Source organism: Primulina tabacum, chromosome 5, assembly GCF_025594145.1.
Source record: "Primulina tabacum isolate GXHZ01 chromosome 5, ASM2559414v2, whole genome shotgun sequence".
NCBI classification, from domain to species: Eukaryota; Viridiplantae; Streptophyta; class Magnoliopsida; order Lamiales; family Gesneriaceae; genus Primulina; species Primulina tabacum.
The window spans coordinates 6,211,681-6,238,751 of record NC_134554.1 but is presented as its reverse complement, the minus strand read 5'-3'; the positions used below and the strand labels follow the sequence as shown (position 1 = coordinate 6,238,751).

Sequence of the window (27,071 nt, the reverse complement as noted above, 5' to 3'; positions counted from 1 at the left end):
TTTTTGTAGTGATTATATATTTTATGCGCTTGCTACTATATGAATAAATTTAATACCAAAACTAATTCCGATATTAAGACATCACTAAAAGTTTTTTGAAATATATTTTATGCGCCTGCTACTATATAAATAAGAGAAAAAAAATAATTATAGAACATTACGGTTTGGTGCGAAAGTAAGATGTTATATTAGTACACAACTTTATTTTATCCAACGGTTAGATCGCGTTAAATAAATAGTTATAATAATGTAATATTCTTTTATCTACATATATGAACTTATTATCCTTATTATTATCATCATATATCATATCATTGGTGCATTAAAATAAAATTTGATTTTTTGACCTCAATATTTGAATTCCACTTTTATCCATCTAGCTCAGGGAGTGGTGTGACAAATATAGGAGTAGTGGGCTTTGTGGATCTGAATTTTGGACAATATATATACTAGTGTAAGCTCAATGCCCGTGTAGCATAAAGCCCAACTAACAGGAGATCCGTTAAATAATAAATACAGCCAGCACATTTCGCTGACTGATATAGATAATTTTTTTGTTGTTGATGATTGTTATTTTGTTAGATTATGACAAGATAATAATATAAAGATATGTATTATATTAATTTTTTTAAACCAAAACTTGTGTGAGACGGTTTCACGAGTCGTATTTTGTCAGACGGATCTTTTAATTGGGGCATCCATTAAAATTATTACTTTTTAAGTTAAGAATATTAATTTTTATTGTGAATATCGGTAGGGTTGACCCGTCTCACAGATAAAGATTCGTGAGACCGTCTCAAAAGAGGCCTACTTTTTTTTCTTTCTTATAAACAGATTGATTGAATATAATGAAAATTGTAATTGAATATTGATTTGTCTATTTTTTTATTGTGATTTATAACATGCTATTGGTACGAAGGGGTAACAAAATGGGAATACTCGATTTTACAATATATTAATTGATGTTCTACCGATAACAATATTATAGTTATTTATAAATAGGTGTCTGTGAAAATCATTATTTTATAATTTGAATGTTAATTTCTTTGGAATAGTTCAACCAGATTTCATAATGAAAATACAAAGAAATTTGTGATTAAAATCTGATATGATATTTGTCTCAATCCCAATTTACTTTGCAAATTTATATGTTACAGACATGATGAACTAACCAAAATCTTATGAAAACGACCTTAAAACTCTGTGTGTGTGTATATATAGATTTAATGATTCTTTATTTATGTATATTTTAAGAGTGGAGAATGACAAAAAAACAAGTAAAATCACTTTGAAATCTCCCACCAATAAAGTGCAATCCTGGAAACCCTAATTAAAACCAATCTGCTCTAAATTAAATTAATTCGCAAGTGGTACTAGGGTTTCCATCTTTCAAATTTTCTTTGGAACTCCCGAATATTCAACATTGGGCGACTATTTTCTGCTTTTTAACCCTAAACCACAGGTGATCAAGGCTATCTATTTTGTGCTCGGATTTTTTGTTTTCTGCTAACCCTTGGTCTCGATCTGTGGTTTTATTTTTATTTTTTTATTTCAATTTTTGGTGTTTTAGTGAAGGTGTAGATGGAGGAGGAGAAGAAGGCGGAGGAGTTAAAGGGTGGGGAACTGCTGTTCTGTGGAACAACAGCTTGGGATGCCATTGGTCGGCGGAGGAGCTTGCCGGAGGAAAATTTGGTTTCTCCAACGAGGCTTAGGCCTCTTATGGGGGTAGACATTCGATTTGTCTTCTCTGGTTGCGGTATGGAGATAAAAAATATAGGCTTTGTTTTTTCGCCTTTGTGCAGTGATTAGATTTCGAGTTGTTTGGATTGGTTTCTTGCTTTCACGTTTCAGTAAGATACGAGTGTTGAAGGTTCACTTTATTTTTTGTCAAAATGTAGTGTCTTGTCATTGCGTGGCACTGGATATTGAAGGTCGCTGTTACACCTGGGGACGCAACGAGGCGTGTTAACTTTTATTTTATTTTTCCAGATGGATTTAATTATTTTTCTTGTGTTTAGGATAATTCTTCTGTGTAATTTTGTTTAAATAATACACAGAAGGGACAGCTTGGGCATGGTGATAAGATTCAACGAGATAGACCAACAATTGTCTCCGCATTGTCCAAGTTTGTTTCTTTTCTTCTTCTGCTGTCCTATTCCACTTTTCAGAAGCACGCTTTTTAGAAAGATTGGTTTATTAGGGACCACGCATTTATGCTGAATGAGCGTGCATTTTATGCTTATTATCACCCTATGTTAAATTTCACATTCTTCCTCCCAGGCACAAAGTTGTTAAGGCAGGGGCTGGTAGGAGTCACACAGTAGTAGTAACTGAGGATGGTCTCTCTTTTGCTTTCGGCTTGAACAAGCACGGGCAGCTTGGTTCAGGTTCTGCAAAAAATGGTGGGTTCCAGACTTCCAGTATCAGATTACATCCTCAAGTTGTCAATCATAATTATTTCCTGAAACTGTTTAAATGACACAATTAAGTAAATATTGTTTTAAGATCAACAAAGACTCAGAAAACGTGATTTTTCATGCTGAACTCTCCTATTCAAAACTCCCCTTCCCGTCTGAAAAAGGCATTATAATGCGGCGTTTCATGAGAATCTTAAGTCTTCAACGACAATTACATGTTCACCGCTAACTGCTATCAGGATTGAGATTTAATGGTGTAGAAAAATGGCCCACTTGACTATATTGATTACAATAATATGTATATTCAGATATTTAAAATATTTTATTGCAACATTTTGCTTTTGTCTGTCTTATTTTTTAATGCCTGTCAATGCCCCACTGGCCCAGTATAGGTAATATTCTCAGTCAATATAATCTATCTTGGAATAAACTTGAGGAAATTTATCTACCTCTAAATTTAATTGATGGCTTATTTTTTGTTTTCTATGTTTTTTCAAGTGCCTATATCCTTATTTTGTTTAAATCTTTAAATTAATTGATTTACACATAATTCACATCGAAGGCAAATTAATGAATTGTTTGCAGAAGGTTCACTTTAATATATTGATTGCCATAAAATGTTGCGAACATGTGTTCTGCAGGTGAATTGCCCTTGGCATGTTGTTCTTGTCAACCATATTACTTTCTAGGAAGTTTGATTGAACACTTCTTGCATTTCAATCTCGTGTTTAATCTCTTACACTTGAATTTGATAATATATTATATTCTGAGCTCACCATTTGGGTAAACAAGTACAAGGATTGATCTTCAACATAGATAAAAGTTTTATCAAGTAACTGTCTCTATTCAAAGCCCTATTACTTTGCTAGTGGCTCCTTTTAATTGGACTATTTATTCGATGTTAACACACCATAATTGTCGATAGTGTTATTTCCTTGTTTATCTATTTGTGCTACAAACTTGGTTGGTGATTTATTTTTTCCTTTTATGGCAGAGGTTGAATATTCTCCAGTACGTTGCACAGTTTCTGAAGTCAAAGCAGCTGTGTGTGGTGGTGAATTTACTGTCTGGCTAACTTCAATTGAAGGATCTTCTATTCTGTATGGTTTGTGGACCTCATTATGAATGTAACTTAATAATGTGTAGTTTGTGTTTGGAGCCCTAACGTCCATGAGCTTTTTTTTTCAGATCTTCACGCAACACATTTTTATGTTACAAATTAACACTCAAAACACAATCAGTACACAATTGCTAATATGCCGCACAATTATGTTTTCTTGCTCTTCTGTTTACAATCATACACTCTTTTAATTTTTTCACGCAATCTTTTCGCCTCTCACTGCATTGCAAATAACATCAACTACTAAATCTCTATCCAAACCGATTTAAACTGTCTTTTAATAGTTTCTCCATAACTTTTTAAAATTCGTTTTAGTTGATTGTGGGTAAAAAGGTCCAATCAAGGACTGGGCAACTTTCTTATTGTGATTTTTTTCTATTTATCTGTTCAAAATACACTGATTTTTAATCTATTTCTCCAAGAACTGCTGGTCTTCCACAGTATGGACAGCTTGGGCACGGTACTGACAATGAGGTGTGGGCTTAGTGCTACTTATCTTATTTTTGTGCTTTTGTAGGCATTTATGCCCAAATTTGTCAGTTGTTTCATTAAATTTGTAGACATTCTCGGCCTTTTTTTTAAATCAAATTTGTCCCAGTCTTGGAATTCTCTCAAGTGGTTAGTGTACACATTTAGCTAGTGTGATTAGACAGGGCGCCATTTTACCCAAATATGATCTCTTTTCCAGTAAATATCAGTTTCAGTGATCATAGACTTCAAATCGTCTGTCTATAATGGGTTCTGTGTCAAGTGTGCAGAAGCCCTTGTATTATTTTGTTTTGCCATGAGTTTGAGGTTGCTAGTGCAGAAAATTTTAAACCAAAACCTTGATTGAGTAAAAAACTGAATGATGCTCGTACCTCTTGTTTCATTTTGGAATGACTGGATTGTTTTTTTGTTTTTCTAGTTTAGGAACTGGCTCATAATTTAGGAATTACCTTTTTACAGAAGATGCTTAATCTACAATTTAGTTAGATGTCTTGACACTGAAAATTTCAATTTCTTAGCAATTTATATTATCTTTCCTTTTTGCTTGTGCGTTTCAGTAATTTAAGAACATTCTTTTGTTTGACAGTATAATACCAAAGATAGTTCTGTGCGGCTTGCCTATGAAGCCCAACCTCGCCCTAGGGCAATAGCGTCTCTTGCTGGAGAAACTATAGTCAAAGTTGCTTGTGGAACTAATCATACTGGTATTCACACATCTAGTTTGCCTGCTCATGGCGTACCTATATTATCATGTCATCTTGTAACTTGCTTATCATGGATACTGTGAAATAATCATTCCTGATTCCTTGTTTTTCTTTGGCCTCAGTGGCAGTCGATAAGAATGGTTATGTTTACACGTAAGTTTTGCATTTCATGGATTTTGTATTAGGTTATATGATTATTTGCGAGACGATCACGCCTGCATATTCTATGTAATCTGATTTTCTCTTGTCAATGAATGATTAGGTGGGGCTTTGGTGGTTACGGAAGGTAAAAAGTAACCTCTATTGTCATCTTATTTGGTGCATTTTTTCCACTATTATGGGTGTAATCAATTCGATTCTGGAGACAGGCTTGGACATAGAGAACAGAAGGACGAATGGTCTCCACGGCGAGTTGATGTTTTCACGAGGCATAATGTTTTACCTGCTGATGCAATTGTTTCTGCGGGTTCTGTCAATTCTGCATGTACAGCTGGTAGGTTGTGCCATGTTCTTTTTGCTGTGTGGTTTTTCCAGTCCATTTTATGTGTAACATTTGATTTTTTGTGTCCCGTAATTTATCGCCATTTTTTTATTGATTTATATTGAAATACAATTGGGATACTTGGTTGACCTTAATTTGTTTGTGGTTGTGGCATAATTGAATTCCATGGAATTTCTCACTGTCTTTACATGAGAACATATTGGATTCAGTTAGTGAAGAACTTTTTTTAATCAATTGTAATGTTCGGAAGCAAGTTATTCTCAAAACTTGATATTTATTGTGCTCTTTCTTAAAATTTCTCTGGCTGCTGAAAAACTCCTTGTAGTTCTATTCACCAAGTTAGTCGTATGATGGTTTCAGGAGAACAGAATTTCTTGTGAATTTTACACTCTGAAAGTGCTGCAATTATTGATTTTGCAGGAGGTGGGCAGCTTTACATGTGGGGGAAATTGAAGAACAATGGAGATGACTGGATGTACCCTAAGCCTTTGATGGATTTAAGGTCCTATTTTGTTTTCATTCATGTGAATCAATGCTTTTGTTTATTCATCTTCTATCAGGTCTGGTAAAGTAAAGTGTTTGTATCTTTTGCGGGAAGATACAAAAGATGTGTATTTGGTGATATCTTCATATTGTTTCTATCATTCTACGCGTTGGCATTTGGAAACAGCTGTCACAATATACAGAAGTAACTGCATTGGAAGGAACCGAACACGTCTTTTACCTCCTTATATTCAAATATTTGTTTGTGCAGTGTTTTCCATATTTAGATGCTGTGTTCTTTGCTTCTCTTTTGAGCCCCTCAATCCAAAAAAATTTAGAGATAAAAAGTACCCGAATCACTCCCTTTGACTTTGTTGTAATAATGATTAACTGTGCTCTTCTAAAACCTGAACCACTTCCTTGGACTTCATTGTAATAATGATTATTTATACCCTTCTAAAACCTGATCCACTTCCTTGGATTTTGATGTAATAATGATTAATTATACACTTCTAAAACCTGAACGACTGCCTTGGATTTTGTTATTATATTTATTAATTATTCACCTAATTGACTCTATTCAAGACAGTTCCTCTCTTTTCTACCTCAATAGTATGACACTATCTTCTGATATCTCTTAGTGTTTTCTTTATTTCAAAACATTTGGTAATCTAGCTTTAGCGTTTAATACCTGTGTTGTTCTACAGTGGTTGGCATCTACGCTGTATGGATTCAGGCTCTATGCATCATTTTGTTGGTTCTGATTCTTCATGTATAAGCTGGGGCCATGCACAATCTGGCGAACTGGGATACGGACCTCTTGGACAAAAGTATTTTGTTTTCTAATTTTTGCATGCTACATATGCAGGCTCATGCTCCGCAATACAAATGTTTTTATTGAAATTGTACGTGTCATTGTATTTTGATGCCTTTGTTTTATCTTCCATCGTGTCTCTACTCTGCAGATCTTCTGCAGCGCCTAAAAAGGTAGACTTGCTAGAGGGCATGCATGTTATCAGGTTTGTATCATCCTGTGAATATGGAAATTCTTTTTGTCATTTTTTATCACACCAGGCTTGTTTTTTGGTGTAGTGTTGCCTGTGGATTTGCCCATTCATTGGTGGTTGTTGATAGAACCAATGTTGCTGATCGTCTTGAGAAGGTATATGGTTAACTCTTTTCACTTAATTTTCCAGTATGTCTGGGGCATGACGAGGCGTTGACTTTCTTTATTCTTCTGCTTCTGACAGTGTTGTGACCTTGTGATTGGAAAAATTTAGTGTCATGTGAAAATCAATAAGCTAAACTTCATTTTTGTTTTTAAAATTATAACTGAAACCCCTGCAAACAATTTGTGATACGCATGTTTTCAAGTCCCTTGAAACTATTGCGGAAAGTATCAATATGAATATAATGAAAGCATAATTGTGGTTTTTTAAACAAGAAAGAAAAGAAAGTGAGAAAGATTTTTCAAATATTTTTATGGAGAGATTATGCTAAAATCATGATTGAAAAAATATAATTATTTTTTATGACACTTGAAATGAGTGTTCTAACTCAGGGTGATTTCAACCCTTTGCGCATAAAAACATGCTTACCGAAAAAGAAATATTTTTGTCTGCATGGGGTACTGAAAACCTTCATTAGCCATGTTTGTAAAATTTATCTATGCCAGTGTCTATATAGCACACATTACTTGTATATACTGTATAAAAGCAACGTGTGTTTACTAAATGTTTGCTTACATAGTTCTTCTTTTTTGTATGGATATATATTTTTTAGTGGTTAGGAATATTTACATAAAGTAAATGTTTGTTTAAATAGATTTTTTTTGGTTTGTTATTTCGTTTGATTGCTTGTAGATTCCTTCGGATTTGTTTTTTATTTGTTGGGAATATTTATATGAAGAATTTTTTTTGTTGAAATAGGTTTCGCTTTTGTTTGTTTTTTTCTTGTAAGATAGATTTTGTTTTTTTAGGATTTGGGTTGTTTGGGGTTTTTGGTTTTAAGAGGCAATTTTGGGAAATGAAGTTTGGTCAAGGCTTGAGAGATCAAAAGCCAGCATCAAAACCTCTCCCTTGATAAGATGGTAAGATTTCAAAGTCCATATGATGTTTTCTTTGTCTCTCTTGACAGCTTGAAATCCATGATGGCAAAGCTACTGGTGAAGGTATGCTGTCATAACATCTTGTATGGGCGCTGCCTGCCATATTTTGGAGGCGATGTTTGAAAACTAGTAAAGATCCTCAAAAATATTTCACTACTATTTCAAGTAGGAAGACCAAAGAGAATTGGGTCTATTTTCAAGAACCGAGAGTCAGTTTCCAAAACCAGCTGTTTGTATTTCGTCATATAACTTTTTTGGGTGATGTCATATTTCTCCCAGTAGTTGAACTTGTCGATGTTTCAACATGACTTGGTTTGGCAAATTTTTACTGTATGTTGTTTCTAAACTTTCCCTGGTGCAGGCCTTGAAGATCCCAATAATAAACCTGAACCCCCAATAACAGAAAAACTTCCTGATAGAAGTTCTGTGAAAACCTCTCAGAACTCAAAAAAGCGAAAGAAAGGGAAAGCTTCTTCAGAATCTGAGGGTGAGAACGAGGAGAATAGTGATTTTGATGACAGTGACGACAGCGACAAAGAAATGAACGGAAAGTACTCCGGTAGAGGACGAGGCAAAAATTCTGGTAAATCTGCTCCAAGGAAGAAAGGTAGTGGCGGCCGGGGTTCTGGGCATCCATCAAAATTGACAGCTGCTCAGAAATCTGGTGGAGGAAAAGGAACCGGGAAGAGGGGAAGACCTAAAAAGACCTGAGCTTCACCCTTGTTGAATTTGATTGATTTATTTTATACCTCTATTGTTGAAGTGTTAAGGACTCCTCATCTTAATTGAACTTTTATTTCGTTTTAATTTTCTGGATGCATTTTAATTTTGAACCCTTTCTAGCAAAATGCCATCCTCAGTTTGATGTCAGTCTAACTCGAACGCGGAGGGGGAGTCTGTGTATTAAACCATAATCTATTTAAAATACCCTTTTCTTGTTTTCCACATTTTTTATTTCTCTTACATGTGCACCAATATTTTCTGATACGGCAATAGGAATTATATTATGACGATTCACTGATTCTGGGCTGTTTTTGTATAATGTTAATTTAATAAATTAATTTCGACAATTTAAATCTGTTTACAAAAACACATTTTTGCATATTATTACTAATTAATAAGTTTTTTTTAATATATGATTTAATATCGTACAAATTGGTAATATAGACTTCACCAATTTCTGATGTAAATATTCATTTACTGTAGCAAGAAAGAAAAATATTATTGCCTCCCAACGGATCCGATGACTTTTCAATTCTTGTTAAAATCTTGGAATCAATTTTCGAGTTCAAGCTAAATATTTACTCGGTTTTAAAAGCCCATGAGGATGATTCGAATATACAGTAAAAACATTATTTTGGTCCATCAAAATAATTTTAAGTTGTATAATGATTATAAGTCTTTGAAAAGTTTAACAATTGTTCGATATTACACCTTATTTACCGAAATAAAACAAGGACAAATGTGAGCATCTCATTTTTAATATGTATTACAAAAGGTAAAAATTTGTGTGTGACGGTTTCACGGGTAGTATTTTGCGAGGCATATATCTTTATTTGGGTCATCCATGAAAAAATATTACTTTTTATGCTAAGAGTATTACTTTTTATTGTAAATATTGCAGGATTGACCCGTATCACAGATAAAAATTCGTGAGAAAGTCTCACAAGAAATTCGTGGATATGATTGCAAAACGTGGATCGAATTTTTAATATAGATTAATATTGTATATATTAAGATGTGATATTTTTTGTTTTTATTGAATCAAATATAATATTATATCTATGTTTAAATAATTAATTTTATTTTTTTCCCCTGAAATCATTCAATTAAATTGTTAATATCATTATTAAAATTTATTAATTATATTGTTAAACATATGTTATTGTTTTAATTTTTTTAAAATTATTTAATTATAAATATTTAATAATAACATTATTTATTTATTTAATCATATGATTTTTTTTAAATTGTTTTTAAACTTAATAAAAGACAATAATTGATCCAATAAAAAATAAATTACCTTGATACATAAAAACACTAAAACTGACGTTCTGCCTTAAATATTTTCATATCAACAATCGAACGTCATTTTAAAAAATGAGAAGATCGAAGAAATCGAGAAGAGTTGCTTGGGCTTCCGACGATCATCTTTTTCAGGTATATCACATTGAGAATTTTAATATCTTCGTTTCTGGACTGGAAAATAACAGATGACAAGAAGAATAAATGACCTTTACAATTCAATTAATGGGGATATTTCATCATAATTCAATTGGGACATTCTATCGAATACGAAGTAACTAGATAACTCTTCAGCCTTAATTCATTGAAATATGTGAATCAAATTGATTGCTGACACTTTTTTTGGGAATTTCGTGCCATTAATCATATAATGAAAGTAAATGGATTTCGTGCACCTGGAATCCAGGTAATTTCAAATTCTTTGCGGGGTTCTGGATGATATTGATTTAGGGCTTATAATATAAACTCTTACATTGATAAATGAAGCCCAGCTGGTGATTTTGATCAAGGGAAATTTATGATTTATCCAGTCATAATTTAAACTCTTATATTAAGGGTGGTTGGATCACACAACTCATTCTGTCAATCCTCTCCATGAGATATCTGTACTATATTGTACCAAATTGATGCAAGGGTGGTTGTATCCCCTGTTTCTTGCGCCGTGTATGAAATATGAAGTATTGGGTTAGCTTTCCGTATCAAACTTTGTCGGTCAGGAATTAAAGAAGTGGATTAATTAATGGATCACCATGTGTATAGGTTTGTGATTTTTCCTGACCATGCCTGGGTTTTGAAAGCTAAATATTAAAAAGAAACAGGTGTATTTGGCTGGTTAAGAAAGAGTGTTGCCTCTGTGTAAGCTGCTTTAGCATGCTCGACTTTCCCCAGTGAAGACACCTGTGGAGAGCGGGACTCGAAGAAAATGCAAGGGAGTCGAAAGATTGTTCCTCGTAAAGGAACATTCAACTTTGATCAATGGAGGGAAAATAGGACGCATAGATTGAGAGGGGGTTTAAAGTTAATTTAAAGTGCGACCCATTGATCACTAGAGTTTAATTTAATTTAAAACGCACAAATTTTTTTATCAGTTCCTTTGCGTAACAAAAGTCTTCTTTGATATGAGGTGCTCATCCCATCTGGTCGTACATGTTATGATGTTTGCATTTCATCAAACCCGTGTATGTAGTTCACAGATTTGCATCCTTTTTTCCCAAATGTTGTAATTAATAGTGGCATTATGTACACATAAAGCATGTGCTCGTATCTCTTGTGTAATATTTTCCCAGCAAAGTTCCATGATTGGTCTTCTACCGAATAATTCACATAACTGGTTTTTGGTCATTAGTTGACTTGCAATTTACGTATTTGAGGTTGATCCTAAATTGTTGCATGATGAACTATACTACATTCCCTTTAATAGGTAAGGTTTTTTTGTTCAGAAGAATCTCCCGCACAAGTGGCTGTGGGATTGGGAAAACAGGACCATCTCCAGGCAAAGGCATTATGGCCACTGCTGTCAAGGGGTACGGGAATTGATGACAATTTACCACCAGGCTTTGAAGGAATCCAACCTGCAAAGCTGTGGAGGATTAAGTTGTCTCAAATACCATTAATTACATGGAGATGTCCTTCCAGCGTGAGTCTATTACTATATTATTATTTATGATCGATCAGTTCAGGTCACTTGAATACTCTTCTGCATTTCTTCACTTGTTTTGCAGTTCGAAGTAAATAGTTCATGGAGAGTGGTTGCTGGAGAAGAGAGCATAGAAATGGAAGTCCAGAAGCAAAGGGAGATGACAGTGCTGGAATCCATATATCCTCGCTCATCCGCTATTCCTCCCAAGTATGATTCATTACTATTTTTGAGTTCGTTCTTTTTTTCTTTCTTCCATATCATTTTAGGCTCTGAAACTTTTTGCAATGTCAGTTTTTTCTTGAATAACGATAGCATTTTAAAATCCCTTACAGTGATCACAAGTAATTTTTACTATCTTTACCAATTTTATTCGAATAAATTATTTCATTTCCTACTTTATTTATTTAGTGATTTGACTACATATTGATCTTTCGTACTCCATCTTCCATTATCGTGTCCATAATTAATTGAACATTTATAGCCTCTATCTTTGGGCAGCCCCTCCACTTTAGTGGGTGCGGATGAGTCGGCTATTAATGACCAAAACACCCCTTTGATCCCCGTCACACCAATTGAAGATGAGGACATTGCATTGGATACAACATTTGGCTCCATTGCGGAATATACCAACTGTGCAGATAATAAAATTGCCGCGACAGGCGTTGGACCTGATACAGTTTTAGCAGCTCAAGTTGTATTGAGTTTAATCACATCAAAAAGTTATCAAGCAAACTTGATTGATCGGGAGCTGCTCATAAAAATTCTCGGTGACCCAAAAATGGTCGAGCTACTGGTTACAAACCCTGCTATACGGTCCAGCACGCAGGACATGCCACAATCATTCCACGTTACTAATATGCCAACTTCCAACTTTCAGACCATGCCAATCATGGGAGCTAGTACTTTCTCATCGACCAGCACACGGAGTGTGCCCAATTTGATGTCTCCTCCCAAGAATTCATTTAATCCAGTCAGCATTGCTGTGAATAGAAGAGATCCACTCGCTGATAACTTTTCCAGACCAAAGCTCACCACCCCTTCGATGCCTGTAAGTAATTTACCTTTTTACCCTCCAAGTCGGAATCTACGGTCATCTGTACCTGATGTGGCTCCGGTGCCCCCTCCTGGAGTTCCCAAGGCAAAGGACATAAACTATTACAAGAGCCTCTTTCAGCAACATGGAGAAGGAAAAAGGGAGATTTTGCCTCGATATTCTCATCAAACAAACGAAGTACAGCCGAGAACCAGTCAAGAATCATCAAATATAGCGAAATCAAGAGACTCAAAACAGAAGATAATGAAGTCCTGCATCTATTTCAATAGTTCAAGGGGTTGCAGGAATGGAGCTAAATGTGCCTATCAGCACGAATTATCAGCCCAGCAAAGATTCATTGGGATTCCGGAGGTTGAAAGTGCAAAGAGAGTGAAGATCAATAGATAGATTTCTGGTTCATATCAATGCTATGAGCATCTTCATCCTTGCATTCTGTCTTCTTGAAATGAGAATAAATTTGTATTCGTTTATTCATGTTAATGAATTTTCCATTTGATCCAAGTTTTGGATCTTTCGAGTCACATTCTTCTTCCTTCAACTTTGATGCGTCTCCTAAAGATTAAGTTTGGGATACCCATTAGGGTTTTTGACCTTCCAAGAAATGAAATTTGTGAAGGATATTTTGGGACACGGATCCTCTGTTGTGCAGAGGAAAACAACACTTTGTGCTGTTGTTTTCTTTTTTTTGTTATATATTCTATTTCTATTAGGACACCCACAATAGTGGGTACTGTGGGTGTCATGTCATCCAAATATTTGACACCACCAAATATTCACAATTGTGGCCTCTTGATTGTGTGCAAAGTGAATAACTGGTTACAAATTTGTAACCGGTTATTCATATTTTTTTTTCACTTTTTTAATATTTTTAATTAAACTTTTTAATTTTAATAATCATTTAAATATTTTTTTAATATTCAAAAATATTTTTAACATTTTTTTAATATTAAAAAATATTCAGAAATATTTTTAATATTTTTTATAAAATTGTAAGTTATTTTATTTAAATGAAAATAAACTATTAATTAAAGTGACAGTGAGACTCATAAATATTTGATCGGTGAGATATTTGATTGTGAAATGTGAGATATTTGAGTAGTGTAATATTTGATTGATGATGTGGATTATGGGACCCACAAATATTTGGAGAAAATACATCTACTAATGTGGATGGCCTTTAGTTAAATTAATTATTTTAAAATTATTTAGAATTTATTTTGTGTGTAAAAATTTTAAGTTAACAAGTATGAAATTTTTTTTAACAAGTAAACATTTTTTAAAGTTGGAATAGAATTTTTTTCGTGATATGAAAAATTTGTTAACAAGTGAAAATATTATTACTAATATAATAATATCTAATTTTAAAATAATTAATTTAACTTAATAGAAATAAATTATATACATTATTGCCTATAATTAAATTTTTCTAGTTTAATTTTTAAAGTAAAGTTACTCAATTTTTATCATTGAATTATTTTTTGATTTTTTAATTTTAATAGTAAAATAATTTAGTTTATGTTTTGAAAGCCCAATTGAAACCAAACTTAATTGAAACCAAATAAAATAAAACAGCACAAAGTGCTGTTCTCCTCTGCACTGCAGATGATCCGTGTCCGATATTTTGGCAGTCTATGGAGTAATAGATCATTATATTAATTTACCCTTTATGATATGATTAATATTGGACCATTATTTTTTTAAAAGTAATATTGGACATTATTTAATCATATATTATTTCAATTTCCAAAATTTATATTCAAACTGTATGTTAATTTTTCTAATAAAAAGTTTCTTCGCGGTCAGACCTTGGACCATATTTTTGTAGGAGCTTTATTCTTCCTTTCAGTGACATCCAAGGAATGCAATTAAGGAAGAAAAATAATATGTAGAGTGCGTTTGAGTGTAAAAGTTTTAGCAGGAAAAATACCTTCTTGGATGCAACTAAGGAAGAAAAATAATACGTTGAGTGCGTTTGAGTAAAAAAGTTTTAGCAGGAAAAATACCCTTTTTTTCTGAAACAAAGGAACGGACATTTTTCATGAATTCCACAACCAGGAAATTCAGAAAGTTGAAAATTAGAAAATATATTTTAGACTCTTATTCTTATTTTAAAAATCAGAAGTTAAAACAGAAAGAGAAACATCCCACTCATAGCCTCGTGCATGGAGGAGTTGTCCCAGCGTAGCGTGAACAAAGTCAAAAAATCGAATTCACAATCGCTTAAACGACAAAAAGAGAGTGGTCAATGGCATTGAAGGCTGTTAGATCGAAATTTGGTCCTAAGTCAACCTCAAAAACTAACTCAAGATGAGAGTATTGTCCAAGTTCATATATGAAAATCACAAAGATTATATCCAATCCAATTAATGTGAGATGACTAACACACCCGTTCAGGAATGAACATCTAGAACAAAGGCCAAGTCGTCTCCAGCTTTGGATATCCACAACTTGATTTTCCATCAAGAAGGAGCAGATGTTTGCGAGGCCGGTGAGAAATATAATGGCTTGCTGTTATCCCAGAAAAAGAGATTGCATCAACCGTTTGTTGGGACTGATCGAATTTGTCGTGTGAATTTTGATTTTTGGATGAGTTTCCTTTGTGCTACACTGCTACAGCGTGATCGGAAAAGGGTTGCTGGCCCGCTCGATAGTCTTATTGTCGTATACAATACACCAAGTGCATGGGTGATGCATGCCTATTTTCTTGGTTGGATATGATTTCATTTTGCAGCCAAGAAATTAAAGCGGACGAGAAGCCGTAGTAACCCTATTCGTCCTGGTATAGTTTGTGCCATATTTGCTGTTCTTGCATTCATTTCTTGAACTTCTCATTATTCCTACATGTTTGCTTCGTTTTCTTTCGTTTATCGAAGAGAATTGCATATTTATACAATGATGATTCTCAATATATATTGTTTCGGGGAACATTATCATGATAATAATATGATATATCAAAATTGGACGCCAACAAAGCATCAGATTTATTGTCATGTGATAACCCAATGATGTTTTTTGCTCTACCCCACACCACACCCACACCCACACTGTATTACAAGTTTTATTTTTGGATTCGAAGGTCGAAACAGCTGCAAGAGAAAACGTATGGGTTCTGTTTCTTTGGCTATCGGGGATGGAACAGCAAGATTCAGCAAGAGGTTCAGTTTGTTCCTCGGCAGTAAATGTGTTGACGCTCTTTTTCAGTAATCACCACAAATCTTTTTGCTTTTTGTTCTTTCAGTTACCACCCCACTGTCCTAAAACACAATTAATCAAGTACCACAATCCCGGGAGTTACCCTTATTCGAAGGAATTTTATATGTATACCCCTGTTTGAATTCACTTACGAATCTCTCTCTGATCTCGGAAAAAATTAGTGCAACCCTTAAAGAGATTGGATCTTCGCAGCGGAAGCTAGCCCAGATAGAGAAGAAGCTTTTAGGGTATGAAAGCATCGATCTTTCAAGAAGAAGCTTTTAGGGTATTGAACCACCACCAGCTGCCTTGGGTAAAGATTCAAGAACTGAGATTACTGAAATGGTGGCATCTGTTGAGCATTCTTGTGGCAAATCGGTGGATTTATTGTCTCAATTCATGAGCTATAAAGTTAATGGCGTGTGCCCTGATGATTGGAGCCTTGGTCAGAAACCGATTCTCCAGGGATGTGAGCCTATTCCGAGAAGATGCTTCACGAAAACAGTTCCTAAGCTCAGATTAGATTGTAAGCAGATTGGTTGAACGGTTTGGACATAAGAAGTTGAAGTGGGTTGTTGGAGAGAAATTTGATGGATCGAGAAAACCAGAACTTTACTTGTCCGCTGTTCTACAGAAACCAGTAAGAGTATGATATAATATATGTTTTCCATAGATTCTTGTCGTACACAATATGACTCATCTAAGTGAATTGCTTAACATGATAGAGTTCTCTTTGTAATGTCAAATAAATGAACGACATCAGAATTTTCTTTTCTGATCTTTTTGTGCTAATTTTAACAGATCGTTCTAGATCTGGATCGATCATACGCTAAAAATGTGATTTTTATCTGAAGAGTTCTACTCATACATTACAACAATCAAATTTTCACAAACATGCTAAACTAAATATTTATTACAGTCGGCTTAGGTTCTTTCGACTGTAATTTGCCAATGCTTTTGTGGAACTGGATGTGAAGGTACAAATTCTATTTCTATTAGGACACCCACAATAGTGGGTACTGTGGGTGTCATGTCATCCAAATATTTGACAACACCAAATATTCACAATTGTGGCCTCTTGATTGTGTGCAAAGTGAATAACTGGTTACAAATTTGTAACCGGCTATTCATATTTTTTTTTCACTTTTTTAATATTTTTAATTAAACTTTTTAATTTTAATAATCATTTAAATATTTTTTTAATATTCAAAAATATTTTTAACATTTTTTTAATATTAAAAAATATTCAGAAATATTTTTAATATTTTTTATAAAATTGTAAGTTATTTTATTTAAATGAAAATAAACTATTAATTAAAGTGACAGTGAGACTCATAAATATTTGATCGGTGAGATATTTGATTGTGAAATGTGAGATATTTGAGTAGTGTAATATTTGATTGATGATGTGGATTATGGGACCCACAAATATTTGGAGAAAATACATCTACTAATGTGGATGGCCTTTAGTTAAATTAATTATTTTAAAATTATTTAGAATTTATTTTGTGTGTAAAAATTTTAAGTTAACAAGTATGAAATTTTTTTTAACAAGTAAACATTTTTTAAAGTTGGAATAGAATTTTTTTTCGTGATATGAAAAATTTGTTAACAAGTGAAAATATTATTACTAATATAATAATATCTAATTTTAAAATAATTAATTTAACTTAATAGAAATAAATTATATACATTATTGCCTATAATTAAATTTTTCTAGTTTAATTTTTAAAGTAAAGTTACTCAATTTTTATCATTGAATTATTTTTTGATTTTTTAATTTTAATAGTAAAATAATTTAGTTTATGTTTTGAAAGCCCAATTGAAACCAAACTTAATTGAAACCAAATAAAATAAAACAGCACAAAGTGCTGTTCTCCTCTGCACTGCAGATGATCCGTGTCCGATATTTTGGCAGTCTATGGAGTAATAGATCATTATATTAATTTACCCTTTATGATATGATTAATATTGGACCATTATTTTTTTAAAAGTAATATTGGACATTATTTAATCATATATTATTTCAATTTCCAAAATTTATATTCAAACTGTATGTTAATTTTTCTAATAAAAAGTTTCTTCGCGGTCAGACCTTGGACCATATTTTTGTAGGAGCTTTATTCTTCCTTTCAGTGACATCCAAGGAATGCAATTAAGGAAGAAAAATAATATGTAGAGTGCGTTTGAGTGTAAAAGTTTTAGCAGGAAAAATACCTTCTTGGATGCAACTAAGGAAGAAAAATAATACGTTGAGTGCGTTTGAGTAAAAAAGTTTTAGCAGGAAAAATACCCTTTTTTTCTGAAACAAAGGAACGGACATTTTTCATGAATTCCACAACCAGGAAATTCAGAAAGTTGAAAATTAGAAAATATATTTTAGACTCTTATTCTTATTTTAAAAATCAGAAGTTAAAACAGAAAGAGAAACATCCCACTCATAGCCTCGTGCATGGAGGAGTTGTCCCAGCGTAGCGTGAACAAAGTCAAAAAATCGAATTCACAATCGCTTAAACGACAAAAAGAGAGTGGTCAATGGCATTGAAGGCTGTTAGATCGAAATTTGGTCCTAAGTCAACCTCAAAAACTAACTCAAGATGAGAGTATTGTCCAAGTTCATATATGAAAATCACAAAGATTATATCCAATCCAATTAATGTGAGATGACTAACACACCCGTTCAGGAATGAACATCTAGAACAAAGGCCAAGTCGTCTCCAGCTTTGGATATCCACAACTTGATTTTCCATCAAGAAGGAGCAGATGTTTGCGAGGCCGGTGAGAAATATAATGGCTTGCTGTTATCCCAGAAAAAGAGATTGCATCAACCGTTTGTTGGGACTGATCGAATTTGTCGTGTGAATTTTGATTTTTGGATGAGTTTCCTTTGTGCTACACTGCTACAGCGTGATCGGAAAAGGGTTGCTGGCCCGCTCGATAGTCTTATTGTCGTATACAATACACCAAGTGCATGGGTGATGCATGCCTATTTTCTTGGTTGGATATGATTTCATTTTGCAGCCAAGAAATTAAAGCGGACGAGAAGCCGTAGTAACCCTATTCGTCCTGGTATAGTTTGTGCCATATTTGCTGTTCTTGCATTCATTTCTTGAACTTCTCATTATTCCTACATGTTTGCTTCGTTTTCTTTCGTTTATCGAAGAGAATTGCATATTTATACAATGATGATTCTCAATATATATTGTTTCGGGGAACATTATCATGATAATAATATGATATATCAAAATTGGACGCCAACAAAGCATCAGATTTATTGTCATGTGATAACCCAATGATGTTTTTTGCTCTACCCCACACCACACCCACACCCACACTGTATTACAAGTTTTATTTTTGGATTCGAAGGTCGAAACAGCTGCAAGAGAAAACGTATGGGTTCTGTTTCTTTGGCTATCGGGGATGGAACAGCAAGATTCAGCAAGAGGTTCAGTTTGTTCCTCGGCAGTAAATGTGTTGACGCTCTTTTTCAGTAATCACCACAAATCTTTTTGCTTTTTGTTCTTTCAGTTACCACCCCACTGTCCTAAAACACAATTAATCAAGTACCACAATCCCGGGAGTTACCCTTATTCGAAGGAATTTTATATGTATACCCCTGTTTGAATTCACTTACGAATCTCTCTCTGATCTCGGAAAAAATTAGTGCAACCCTTAAAGAGATTGGATCTTCGCAGCGGAAGCTAGCCCAGATAGAGAAGAAGCTTTTAGGGTATGAAAGCATCGATCTTTCAAGAAGAAGCTTTTAGGGTATTGAACCACCACCAGCTGCCTTGGGTAAAGATTCAAGAACTGAGATTACTGAAATGGTGGCATCTGTTGAGCATTCTTGTGGCAAATCGGTGGATTTATTGTCTCAATTCATGAGCTATAAAGTTAATGGCGTGTGCCCTGATGATTGGAGCCTTGGTCAGAAACCGATTCTCCAGGGATGTGAGCCTATTCCGAGAAGATGCTTCACGAAAACAGTTCCTAAGCTCAGATTAGATTGTAAGCAGATTGGTTGAACGGTTTGGACATAAGAAGTTGAAGTGGGTTGTTGGAGAGAAATTTGATGGATCGAGAAAACCAGAACTTTACTTGTCCGCTGTTCTACAGAAACCAGTAAGAGTATGATATAATATATGTTTTCCATAGATTCTTGTCGTACACAATATGACTCATCTAAGTGAATTGCTTAACATGATAGAGTTCTCTTTGTAATGTCAAATAAATGAACGACATCAGAATTTTCTTTTCTGATCTTTTTGTGCTAATTTTAACAGATCGTTCTAGATCTGGATCGATCATACGCTAAAAATGTGATTTTTATCTGAAGAGTTCTACTCATACATTACAACAATCAAATTTTCACAAACATGCTAAACTAAATATTTATTACAGTCGGCTTAGGTTCTTTCGACTGTAATTTGCCAATGCTTTTGTGGAACTGGATGTGAAGGTGCAAGTTAAGACTCGGGCAAATTTATATTGAACGCAGGCCTTTTGACCCTATGATCCATAGGGAAAAAAGGTTATCTGGAAATCAGTTAGAGCCATTTTTACCGCATCCATCTTCAGATACTGGAGCCATTAACAGCCTGCACCCCAGCAGAGTTTAAAAGCTGCATTCCCTCTTCTCCCATCTGCTGAACTTCCGACGGTGATAGAATTCTGATGCATTTAACACAGCCCACGAATTCCCTACACGAGTCAACATAGAATTTAGTCTCCAAGAATTTTTGTCTGTTCTGATAGAACAGATTTATGAGGAAATGTTTTGTATGAGCAGTTTGTTTGATGGGATTAATTGATCAATTACACACAGGAGGTACTGAGGAGAATAGGGTAATGGGACTTACTCCCAAGGATCATCTCCGACAAGAAGAACATCGTTTTCGAAATCCACATAGACCAGTTTCCATCCAGAACCCATGTCATTGAGCAATCCCTTGAGACCAAACATGTGTTCTATTTCCGCACGTAGCTCGTCGTAAGTTTTGAAACTAGAGACATCGATCGATCTTCCCACAGATCCGACCTTTTGTATCTGTCACAACTCATCTCATCAGCATAAAATCATATACTTGAAAATATATATTAACATTTCAATGCCATCAACTTACTTATGGTGTCAAATTCTTGTGTGTGCAATCGAATGCTCTGTTAACAATATTTTTTTGTACGAGAAACAAGAACAGTTACCTTAGTATAAGTCCGGAATCTTGGAGTAACTTGCTGCCACGAGCCATGCTGCAAAATTTTTTTGTCATCAAAATCCACATTGCTTGAAGATGCTCCTCCCGAGTTATCTGCATATTCTTGGAGAGAGAATGTCTGAGAATCTGCTAGGCTAGCTGATGTAATCTGGGATTGGACATCTTGGTTTGGGCAGAAGTTTCCCACAAGGTAATCGGACTGATTTTGTAAATCGGTGTTCTTTAATGCGCAAAAATCATCCAAGATCGTGCTAGAAACAGAAGGATCAATTACTGTACTTCCATTGTTATTCTCACCAAGATTGAGGCAGCTATATATGTCACTCTGATTCTGGCTCTCATCTGATGACAAGTCTTTCAAACCACATGAATTATACTGAAGAGTCGACATTTCTTGATGACACAACAGGGTCGGGAGATTGGTTTGGGACATGCACTTCGCATTGTTAAAATGAAAATCCCACGATTCTTGATCTACTGAAGGCGGCACTTTGCTCACAGTTTCTGGTAATGGAAAAAGCTGACTGGATTGCTTGAACACAAATGAAGATCCCGGATTTCTAAACATGCCAGATGGGGAGGAACATATTGAAGGATATGTATTAAATTCAACCTGACTAGGGTACTGGAACAGGGCATTAAGACAATCGGACTGTACATGGGATAGATCACTTTGCGGAGTTTGAAAGATTTGTGAGTCCAACCTAGAGCGTGTGATCACTGGACTCATTTGCATCCCATTATTCTGATTCATGACTGGAACAACATGTTTGTTATCATAGCACTGCTCTTGTGACTGAACCTGGCTAAGCTGATATATAATCAGTGCAGATCCTACTGTATCCATAGAAGTTTGGTGCACAACTTTTTCTGGTGCCTCTGGGATTGCCGGCAGTAAAACATTTGAGCTCATGACATTTGTTTGGCTGCCAACTAATAGTCCGGGATAACTTTCCACTCCAGGAGGAACAATCTGTGGAGGAGTCGGTTTATTTGCAGATTGCGCCAAAAATTTGGATTCTTGGAGTGCTGAGTCCTTTACTAGCATCTTTGTTAACTGATCCGACCATAGTCTTGATACCGAGGAACATTGAAGATCCCCAAGTGGACCGTGGAAAAGAGAACGATTTATTAAAGCTTCCCATTCTGGCTTTGCCCCTGATATAAGAAAAAGCCCTACTGCTCAATACACGGAAAAGACATGAAACAGAAGCCATTTCAAATGAGAGAAAAATACCTAATAAAGCGGAGTGGTAAGGACGCTTCAGATTGCCCGATATAGATGGAAATATAAAGAGGCTTTCTGGAGTCTCAATTTCCCAGGGGCTAACTCTACTTTCCTTTTCACAGCACCCAGGCTCATCCCACTCTACCTGTCACCGAAAATAAGTATAACGTTAGTCCAACAAGATCACATTTTTCCAAAATTAGAGGTATCCTAGGTTCTTACACTTAATACAAGTAACAAATACCTGAAGACTGCGCCATTTGGAATTTGGCCATCTTAGAGGATCCAAAACGCTCATACCAGTAATGGTTCCCATATACCTGTGTAAATAGTGAAAGAGAAGTCAGATAACAGAATATGAGACAGCAAACTCAACCAGGTAAAATTTGAAAGTTCACCTCCGTTTATTGGAATCTTCTGTTTCAAACATCATACCAAACCTCATACCTATGGAGAGTTGTGTACCGTACAATGCTTTTCGATATTTAGCCAGTGCAATGACAAATTCTGAGGGGCATGCTCTAGAAAATGAATAATATTGCAGAACAACCAACATTTAGACTTGTTTTTTTTTTTTGTTGTTGCAAGAATACGACATAACTGCTCAGTCAATCAAAAGGATGTGTGTATCTGAAAATAAATGGAATAAAGTGAAAATGTATCTCATAAAACCTTGGATTGTAGAAGATTGTGAATGGGGTTCTGTTAGCCGCAGCATGAGCAGCAGCAGCCAGGATTCCGATGTGCATGCTATCAGCAGACAGAACCGAAGATGGCAGAGCTGCTTGCTGACGATTAACACGCCTCACTCCCAGTAATAGCTGGGACTTCTCATCTCTGTGTATAACATCCATAAAATCACAGCAAATTTAGAAAAATGCTTTATTTTAGGAAATAATTCCAAATATGCATTCTTGACCATTACTTGACTTTTTTAAACAAACTGCAGTAACGAAAACTACCTGATAAATAGAACTGCATCGCCTGCTCTAAGCCGCTTTGCACCAATAAACATGCTCCAACCAGTTGTTAGAAGGTGCCGCTTTGGCTGTCCTAAATAATAATGAAATAAGCAGAAAGGTAAGATTTGAAAACTGGTGTTCAGTCTCTGGTTCGTTTGGCGTAAATTTATCATGTCTCAAAAAAGAAATTAAAACTCAAACAGGAAATTTCTACCTAAATAACTGAAACAATGAAAAAGGAAACAATTTATCTACCCCTGTATACATGTCGAAAAGTCCAGGTGTTTTCATGCAAATCTCGAACAACAAGTTCTTGAGTTGGTGGTTGCACCGAGTAATCCTGAAAAGTAGCACAAAAAGTATATCAGTTAAATCTTATATTTATGAATAAAATGTAATAAATAACCAAATAAACCAAAACCGAACCAGCTGTGGAAAGAGCTTTTCTGCAGCTCTTCGAGGAACCGAGAAGCCGCCATGTATGCTAGTATCACTGGCCGTCAGTGTTTTGCAGAAAAATTCAGCTGGATGTTTACTGGGTCTTACTCGAAAGTCAGGTATAGGAAACACATCTTTGTCCTAAAAAAAAAAAGCAAAATATGAAACCACAAAACATAAGGCAATTAAAACTAGCTTGCAATGGTGTATATCATACAGAATTCACCGGCTGAAGGCTCATTTGCGCATAAATTTCATCTGTGTCTTTGTCTGCCTATTGATCAAAAGGAGGTTAGATAAATATTTCTCTTCCAGTATAGAAAATGATCTGTTTATTTCAGAACAGCCCATTTTTCCGTGTAAAATTAAGCACACAAAAATACTGCAAGGACATACATGGAGTGTAACATTGTGAACTTGACACAACAAATGAGACGGGAGATTTGGGTAGCTTGGTATCTGTGTTGTTGCTGATCTATTTGTGGACGCAGCAATCTGAACAAAAGAATAAACACACAGATTCAAAATCCTATCATGTAAAATGACCAGACGAATTTTTCGAAAAATCACCATATACACCAAAAACGTTAACATTACACGCAGCAACTATCACTTTAAAAAGTAATATCGAGGTTAATTTGAACGCATTCAAACAACCTAGCTTTCTTGATGGCTGAAATAATTCTATAATTGATCGGCAAAATGGTTAAATTGGCAATTTTTTAACAGAATATGCATCAAGTACGTGTAATCTACACAATTGTTTATACTGAAACGAATTGCCATAATGATCCTAGTTCAACTTTATTCTCGACATTAATGAATCTAGCAAAGATTATGTGATCCCAATTCTAAATCCTCCTCTGAGTTTCACTTTACCTGCGATTTCGATCTTATCAAGCTCCTTAGTCCAGAACAAAAACAAAAATACGGTGCTCAACGACTCCAGTTTGCAATTTGCTAAGATGAGGAAAGAAACTCACCTGTTCACTGTGCCCTTGTGGAAAATAGTACACTAGGCTTCCAACCTGAGGCAAGGTAACCAGCGGACCAGCACAAGCATGCCACAACTCAGAGTTCATGGGCTTCTTTGCCCCTATCAAGAACCATGATCAAGTAATTAAAATTCTACCCAGTACTACAAATTTGAAGAGATCTTAGAAATAATCTAGATTTTCTGGAAATACAGTAAAACAAATTTATACAGCATCATAAAACAGAGGAATTATAACAGACCTGTATGATCCTGCATTTCTTTCAACAATTTCATCCCTTCTAGTATTTTATGTCCACCATTGACCAAACCTTCGGGTTTGAACTTTTCTTCGACAGAAGACATATTGTATATGTATTTATGCTCTATTTTTAAGTTACCTTAATCGCAAAAACATCCCATTTTCAAGAAATCATCACACTCTCAGTCCTCAGAAAGATACAAGCTTTCCATCCAAAAACATCCACTCACATGCTCTTGAAGACCAAGATGAAAAGGGAGACGACCCATTTCAATAAACATCACCTTCCCATCACCGTTTTTATTGGAGGTGATGAAGACTAAGGCCAATACAAATATTCAACAAGAATCTAGTACCATGAGAGGAACCAATCCAAGAAGCCTGGCCTAAAAACCAAAACACTGCAAAAGTCGCTGAAAAATCTACTTGGTCTTCCTCTTCCCCTTCCACTCTACGAAAAACAACCCATCAGCAGCAAAAGCAAGAAAAAAGCAAAAACTAAAAATAAAATAGAGGGGTCCGTTTTCTTGCATAAAAGCACGCGGAACGTGCCAGGAGTGGTCGGATTATCAAGTGTTTCTCCCTTTTTCCCCGTCTTTTCTCTTTAGATTTTTTCTCAAAAGAACTCGACCTTTCTCAATCAAAATAACACCAAAAGTAATTCCGATCTTTAGTACACGTTTCCTCTCTCTCGCTTTTTTTCACTCTTTGTTCACACCTTCACTGTAGTTGGTATGCTGATTTTTTTAATGGTGAGGAGGGTAGTGCATGCTCTTATCTTGCGCCCACACTCTTTCTGAAAATAGTAGATTCTGTTGCAGCAGCTTTAGGCCGAGAAATTGGTGAGCTATTGAAATAAATAACAAGTGGGAATTAACAGAACAAAGCCATTCCCACACGAAATCATTAGCATACGCGGCGGAGAACCAGTCAGATGAAGTAATGAAATCAAATAAAGTACAAGGGACAGTTGCTTGCATCCATAGACTAAGCCCTATCGATAAAGAACAATGAGAATGTACATTACTTATATACTATTACACTCGTTGGATATATATATATTTAAAGGATGTATTACCATGTCTTTCTGGTGAAATAATTATAGTTCTATATGTTCAGTACTGCATTTTATTTTTTCTTGGTCATCATGGAGATCACTTGATAAATTTAAATGCCAACTTTCAACTCATGCTGGGTACAGTCGTAGAAAAATTTAGAACTTTAGATGACATAAGTTGGTTGTTTCTCAGTTTTCTAATCTGGAATAGAGATCATTCCACAAATTAGGGGAGCGTGATGTCAGTAGGCCAGAAAACATTTGTCTCATGTGTTTTGAATCAGATGCGAATATTATTGTTGATATGTCTCCATGCATGAAATTTTTTTTTGTAGTTATGAAACTGGCTATGATTTCCCTTTTCCACCTATCTTTAAATTAAAGATATTTCATATTGTTTTAAGTCAACAGAAATCCAGTGGAATTCGAATAGTACCTTTCTTGAGCTTTGCCTCAATGAAAACTTCGATGCTCGAACTAGTCTCAAGTAGTTTTCAAGTAAATCAAGTTGTAGTTCATGTTTGATCATCCAGCGGTAAAATGTTTCGTTTTTTTTTAAGAGAACATGCAGACGCTATAGTTCGGATCTACACTAGATAAACTTTCGAATAATAGTAAAATGTTATTTTGATTGTATGGATGATTGTCAAAATATGTGATTAATTAGTTTGCACTCTTGATTTGAATTAAAATAAAACTTAGGGATGATCGGCGAGGTCAAAGTAGGGAAATCAATTATTAGGCTTTGGAAACAAATGGTTTTCCTAACCATTTCCTAAAAGGAGTAGGGAATTTGTTTTCTCTCAATTAAAGGGAAAGAAAAAACGTTGGTCCTTTCAAATTCGAGAATTCAAAAAACATGGTTTGGAAAAGTTAGCTATTGAGGTCATGGTAAATTATAGAAATTTTGATAAAAACAAGACAGGCGCATCTTAGCACGTAGATTACGAGGTTATAATCACAGAGGAGTCATTTCTTCTTATGTTTAGTTGGATCAAGACAGGACCTTTCGTGGTAATTCGTAATATGTTAATTCATTCTCTCGCTTTCATAGGGCTATGTTGCGAGTCGGATTTGTTGACTGTTCGTCACGCGTGAGTGTCACGACAAATTAATCATACGGCGCAAGAAGACCAGCCTCGACTTCCGTGTACTTTGTTTAATTACAATAATTTTGATGTCTATTTATTTTATAATAATAAT

General features: G+C 34.8%; 3 protein-coding genes and 2 long non-coding RNA genes across 8 annotated transcripts; 4 read left to right on the top strand and 1 right to left on the bottom strand.

The window, feature by feature from the left end:
- Positions 1-1,256: 1,256 nt before the first annotated feature.
- On the top strand, positions 1,257-8,765 carry LOC142545948 (uncharacterized). Of its 3 annotated transcripts, none has more exons than XM_075653395.1 (17): positions 1,257-1,462; positions 1,582-1,756; positions 1,899-1,960; positions 2,058-2,125; positions 2,281-2,402; positions 3,412-3,517; positions 3,960-4,011; positions 4,613-4,730; positions 4,853-4,883; positions 4,993-5,016; positions 5,099-5,223; positions 5,653-5,734; positions 6,423-6,545; positions 6,681-6,734; positions 6,808-6,877; positions 7,852-7,885; positions 8,184-8,765. In XM_075653395.1, the coding sequence occupies exons 2-17, from the start codon at positions 1,582-1,584 to the stop codon at positions 8,531-8,533; spliced, it is 1,596 nt and encodes a 531-aa protein (XP_075509510.1). In that variant the 5' UTR covers positions 1,257-1,462; the 3' UTR covers positions 8,534-8,765. The 3 variants fall into 3 exon arrangements, with proteins under 3 accessions (XP_075509510.1, XP_075509509.1, XP_075509507.1); XM_075653394.1 differs by having other exon boundaries at positions 1,576-1,756; XM_075653392.1 differs by having other exon boundaries at positions 1,571-1,756.
- Positions 8,766-9,883: 1,118 nt separating this feature from the next.
- On the top strand, positions 9,884-13,057 carry LOC142545944 (zinc finger CCCH domain-containing protein 6-like). 2 transcript variants are annotated; one of them, XM_075653390.1, is made up of 4 exons: positions 9,884-10,253; positions 11,268-11,483; positions 11,569-11,693; positions 11,985-13,057. In XM_075653390.1, the coding sequence occupies exons 1-4, from the start codon at positions 10,218-10,220 to the stop codon at positions 12,925-12,927; spliced, it is 1,320 nt and encodes a 439-aa protein (XP_075509505.1). In that variant the 5' UTR covers positions 9,884-10,217; the 3' UTR covers positions 12,928-13,057. The 2 variants fall into 2 exon arrangements, with proteins under 2 accessions (XP_075509505.1, XP_075509504.1); XM_075653389.1 differs by having other exon boundaries at positions 9,886-9,982.
- A 1,988-nt stretch (positions 13,058-15,045) lies between these two features.
- Positions 15,046-16,510, top strand: LOC142545946 (uncharacterized). Its single transcript, XR_012820395.1, has 2 exons — positions 15,046-15,319; positions 15,617-16,510. It is a non-coding gene; the product is annotated as an uncharacterized LOC142545946 (long non-coding RNA).
- Positions 16,511-18,527: 2,017 nt separating this feature from the next.
- LOC142545943 (uncharacterized) lies at positions 18,528-19,992 on the top strand. Its single transcript, XR_012820394.1, has 2 exons — positions 18,528-18,801; positions 19,099-19,992. It is a non-coding gene; the product is annotated as an uncharacterized LOC142545943 (long non-coding RNA).
- A 42-nt stretch (positions 19,993-20,034) lies between these two features.
- Positions 20,035-25,780, bottom strand: LOC142545942 (auxin response factor 5-like). The gene is made up of 14 exons (XM_075653388.1): positions 24,813-25,780; positions 24,560-24,672; positions 23,973-24,071; positions 23,794-23,850; positions 23,565-23,717; positions 23,394-23,478; positions 23,139-23,229; positions 22,849-23,013; positions 22,575-22,697; positions 22,421-22,496; positions 22,186-22,321; positions 20,935-22,106; positions 20,592-20,779; positions 20,035-20,433 (listed from the first exon to the last, which is right to left on the bottom strand). Exons 1-14 carry the CDS (start codon positions 24,913-24,915, stop codon positions 20,307-20,309), a joined length of 2,688 nt encoding a protein of 895 aa, XP_075509503.1. The 5' UTR covers positions 24,916-25,780; the 3' UTR covers positions 20,035-20,306.
- Positions 25,781-27,071: the final 1,291 nt, after the last annotated feature.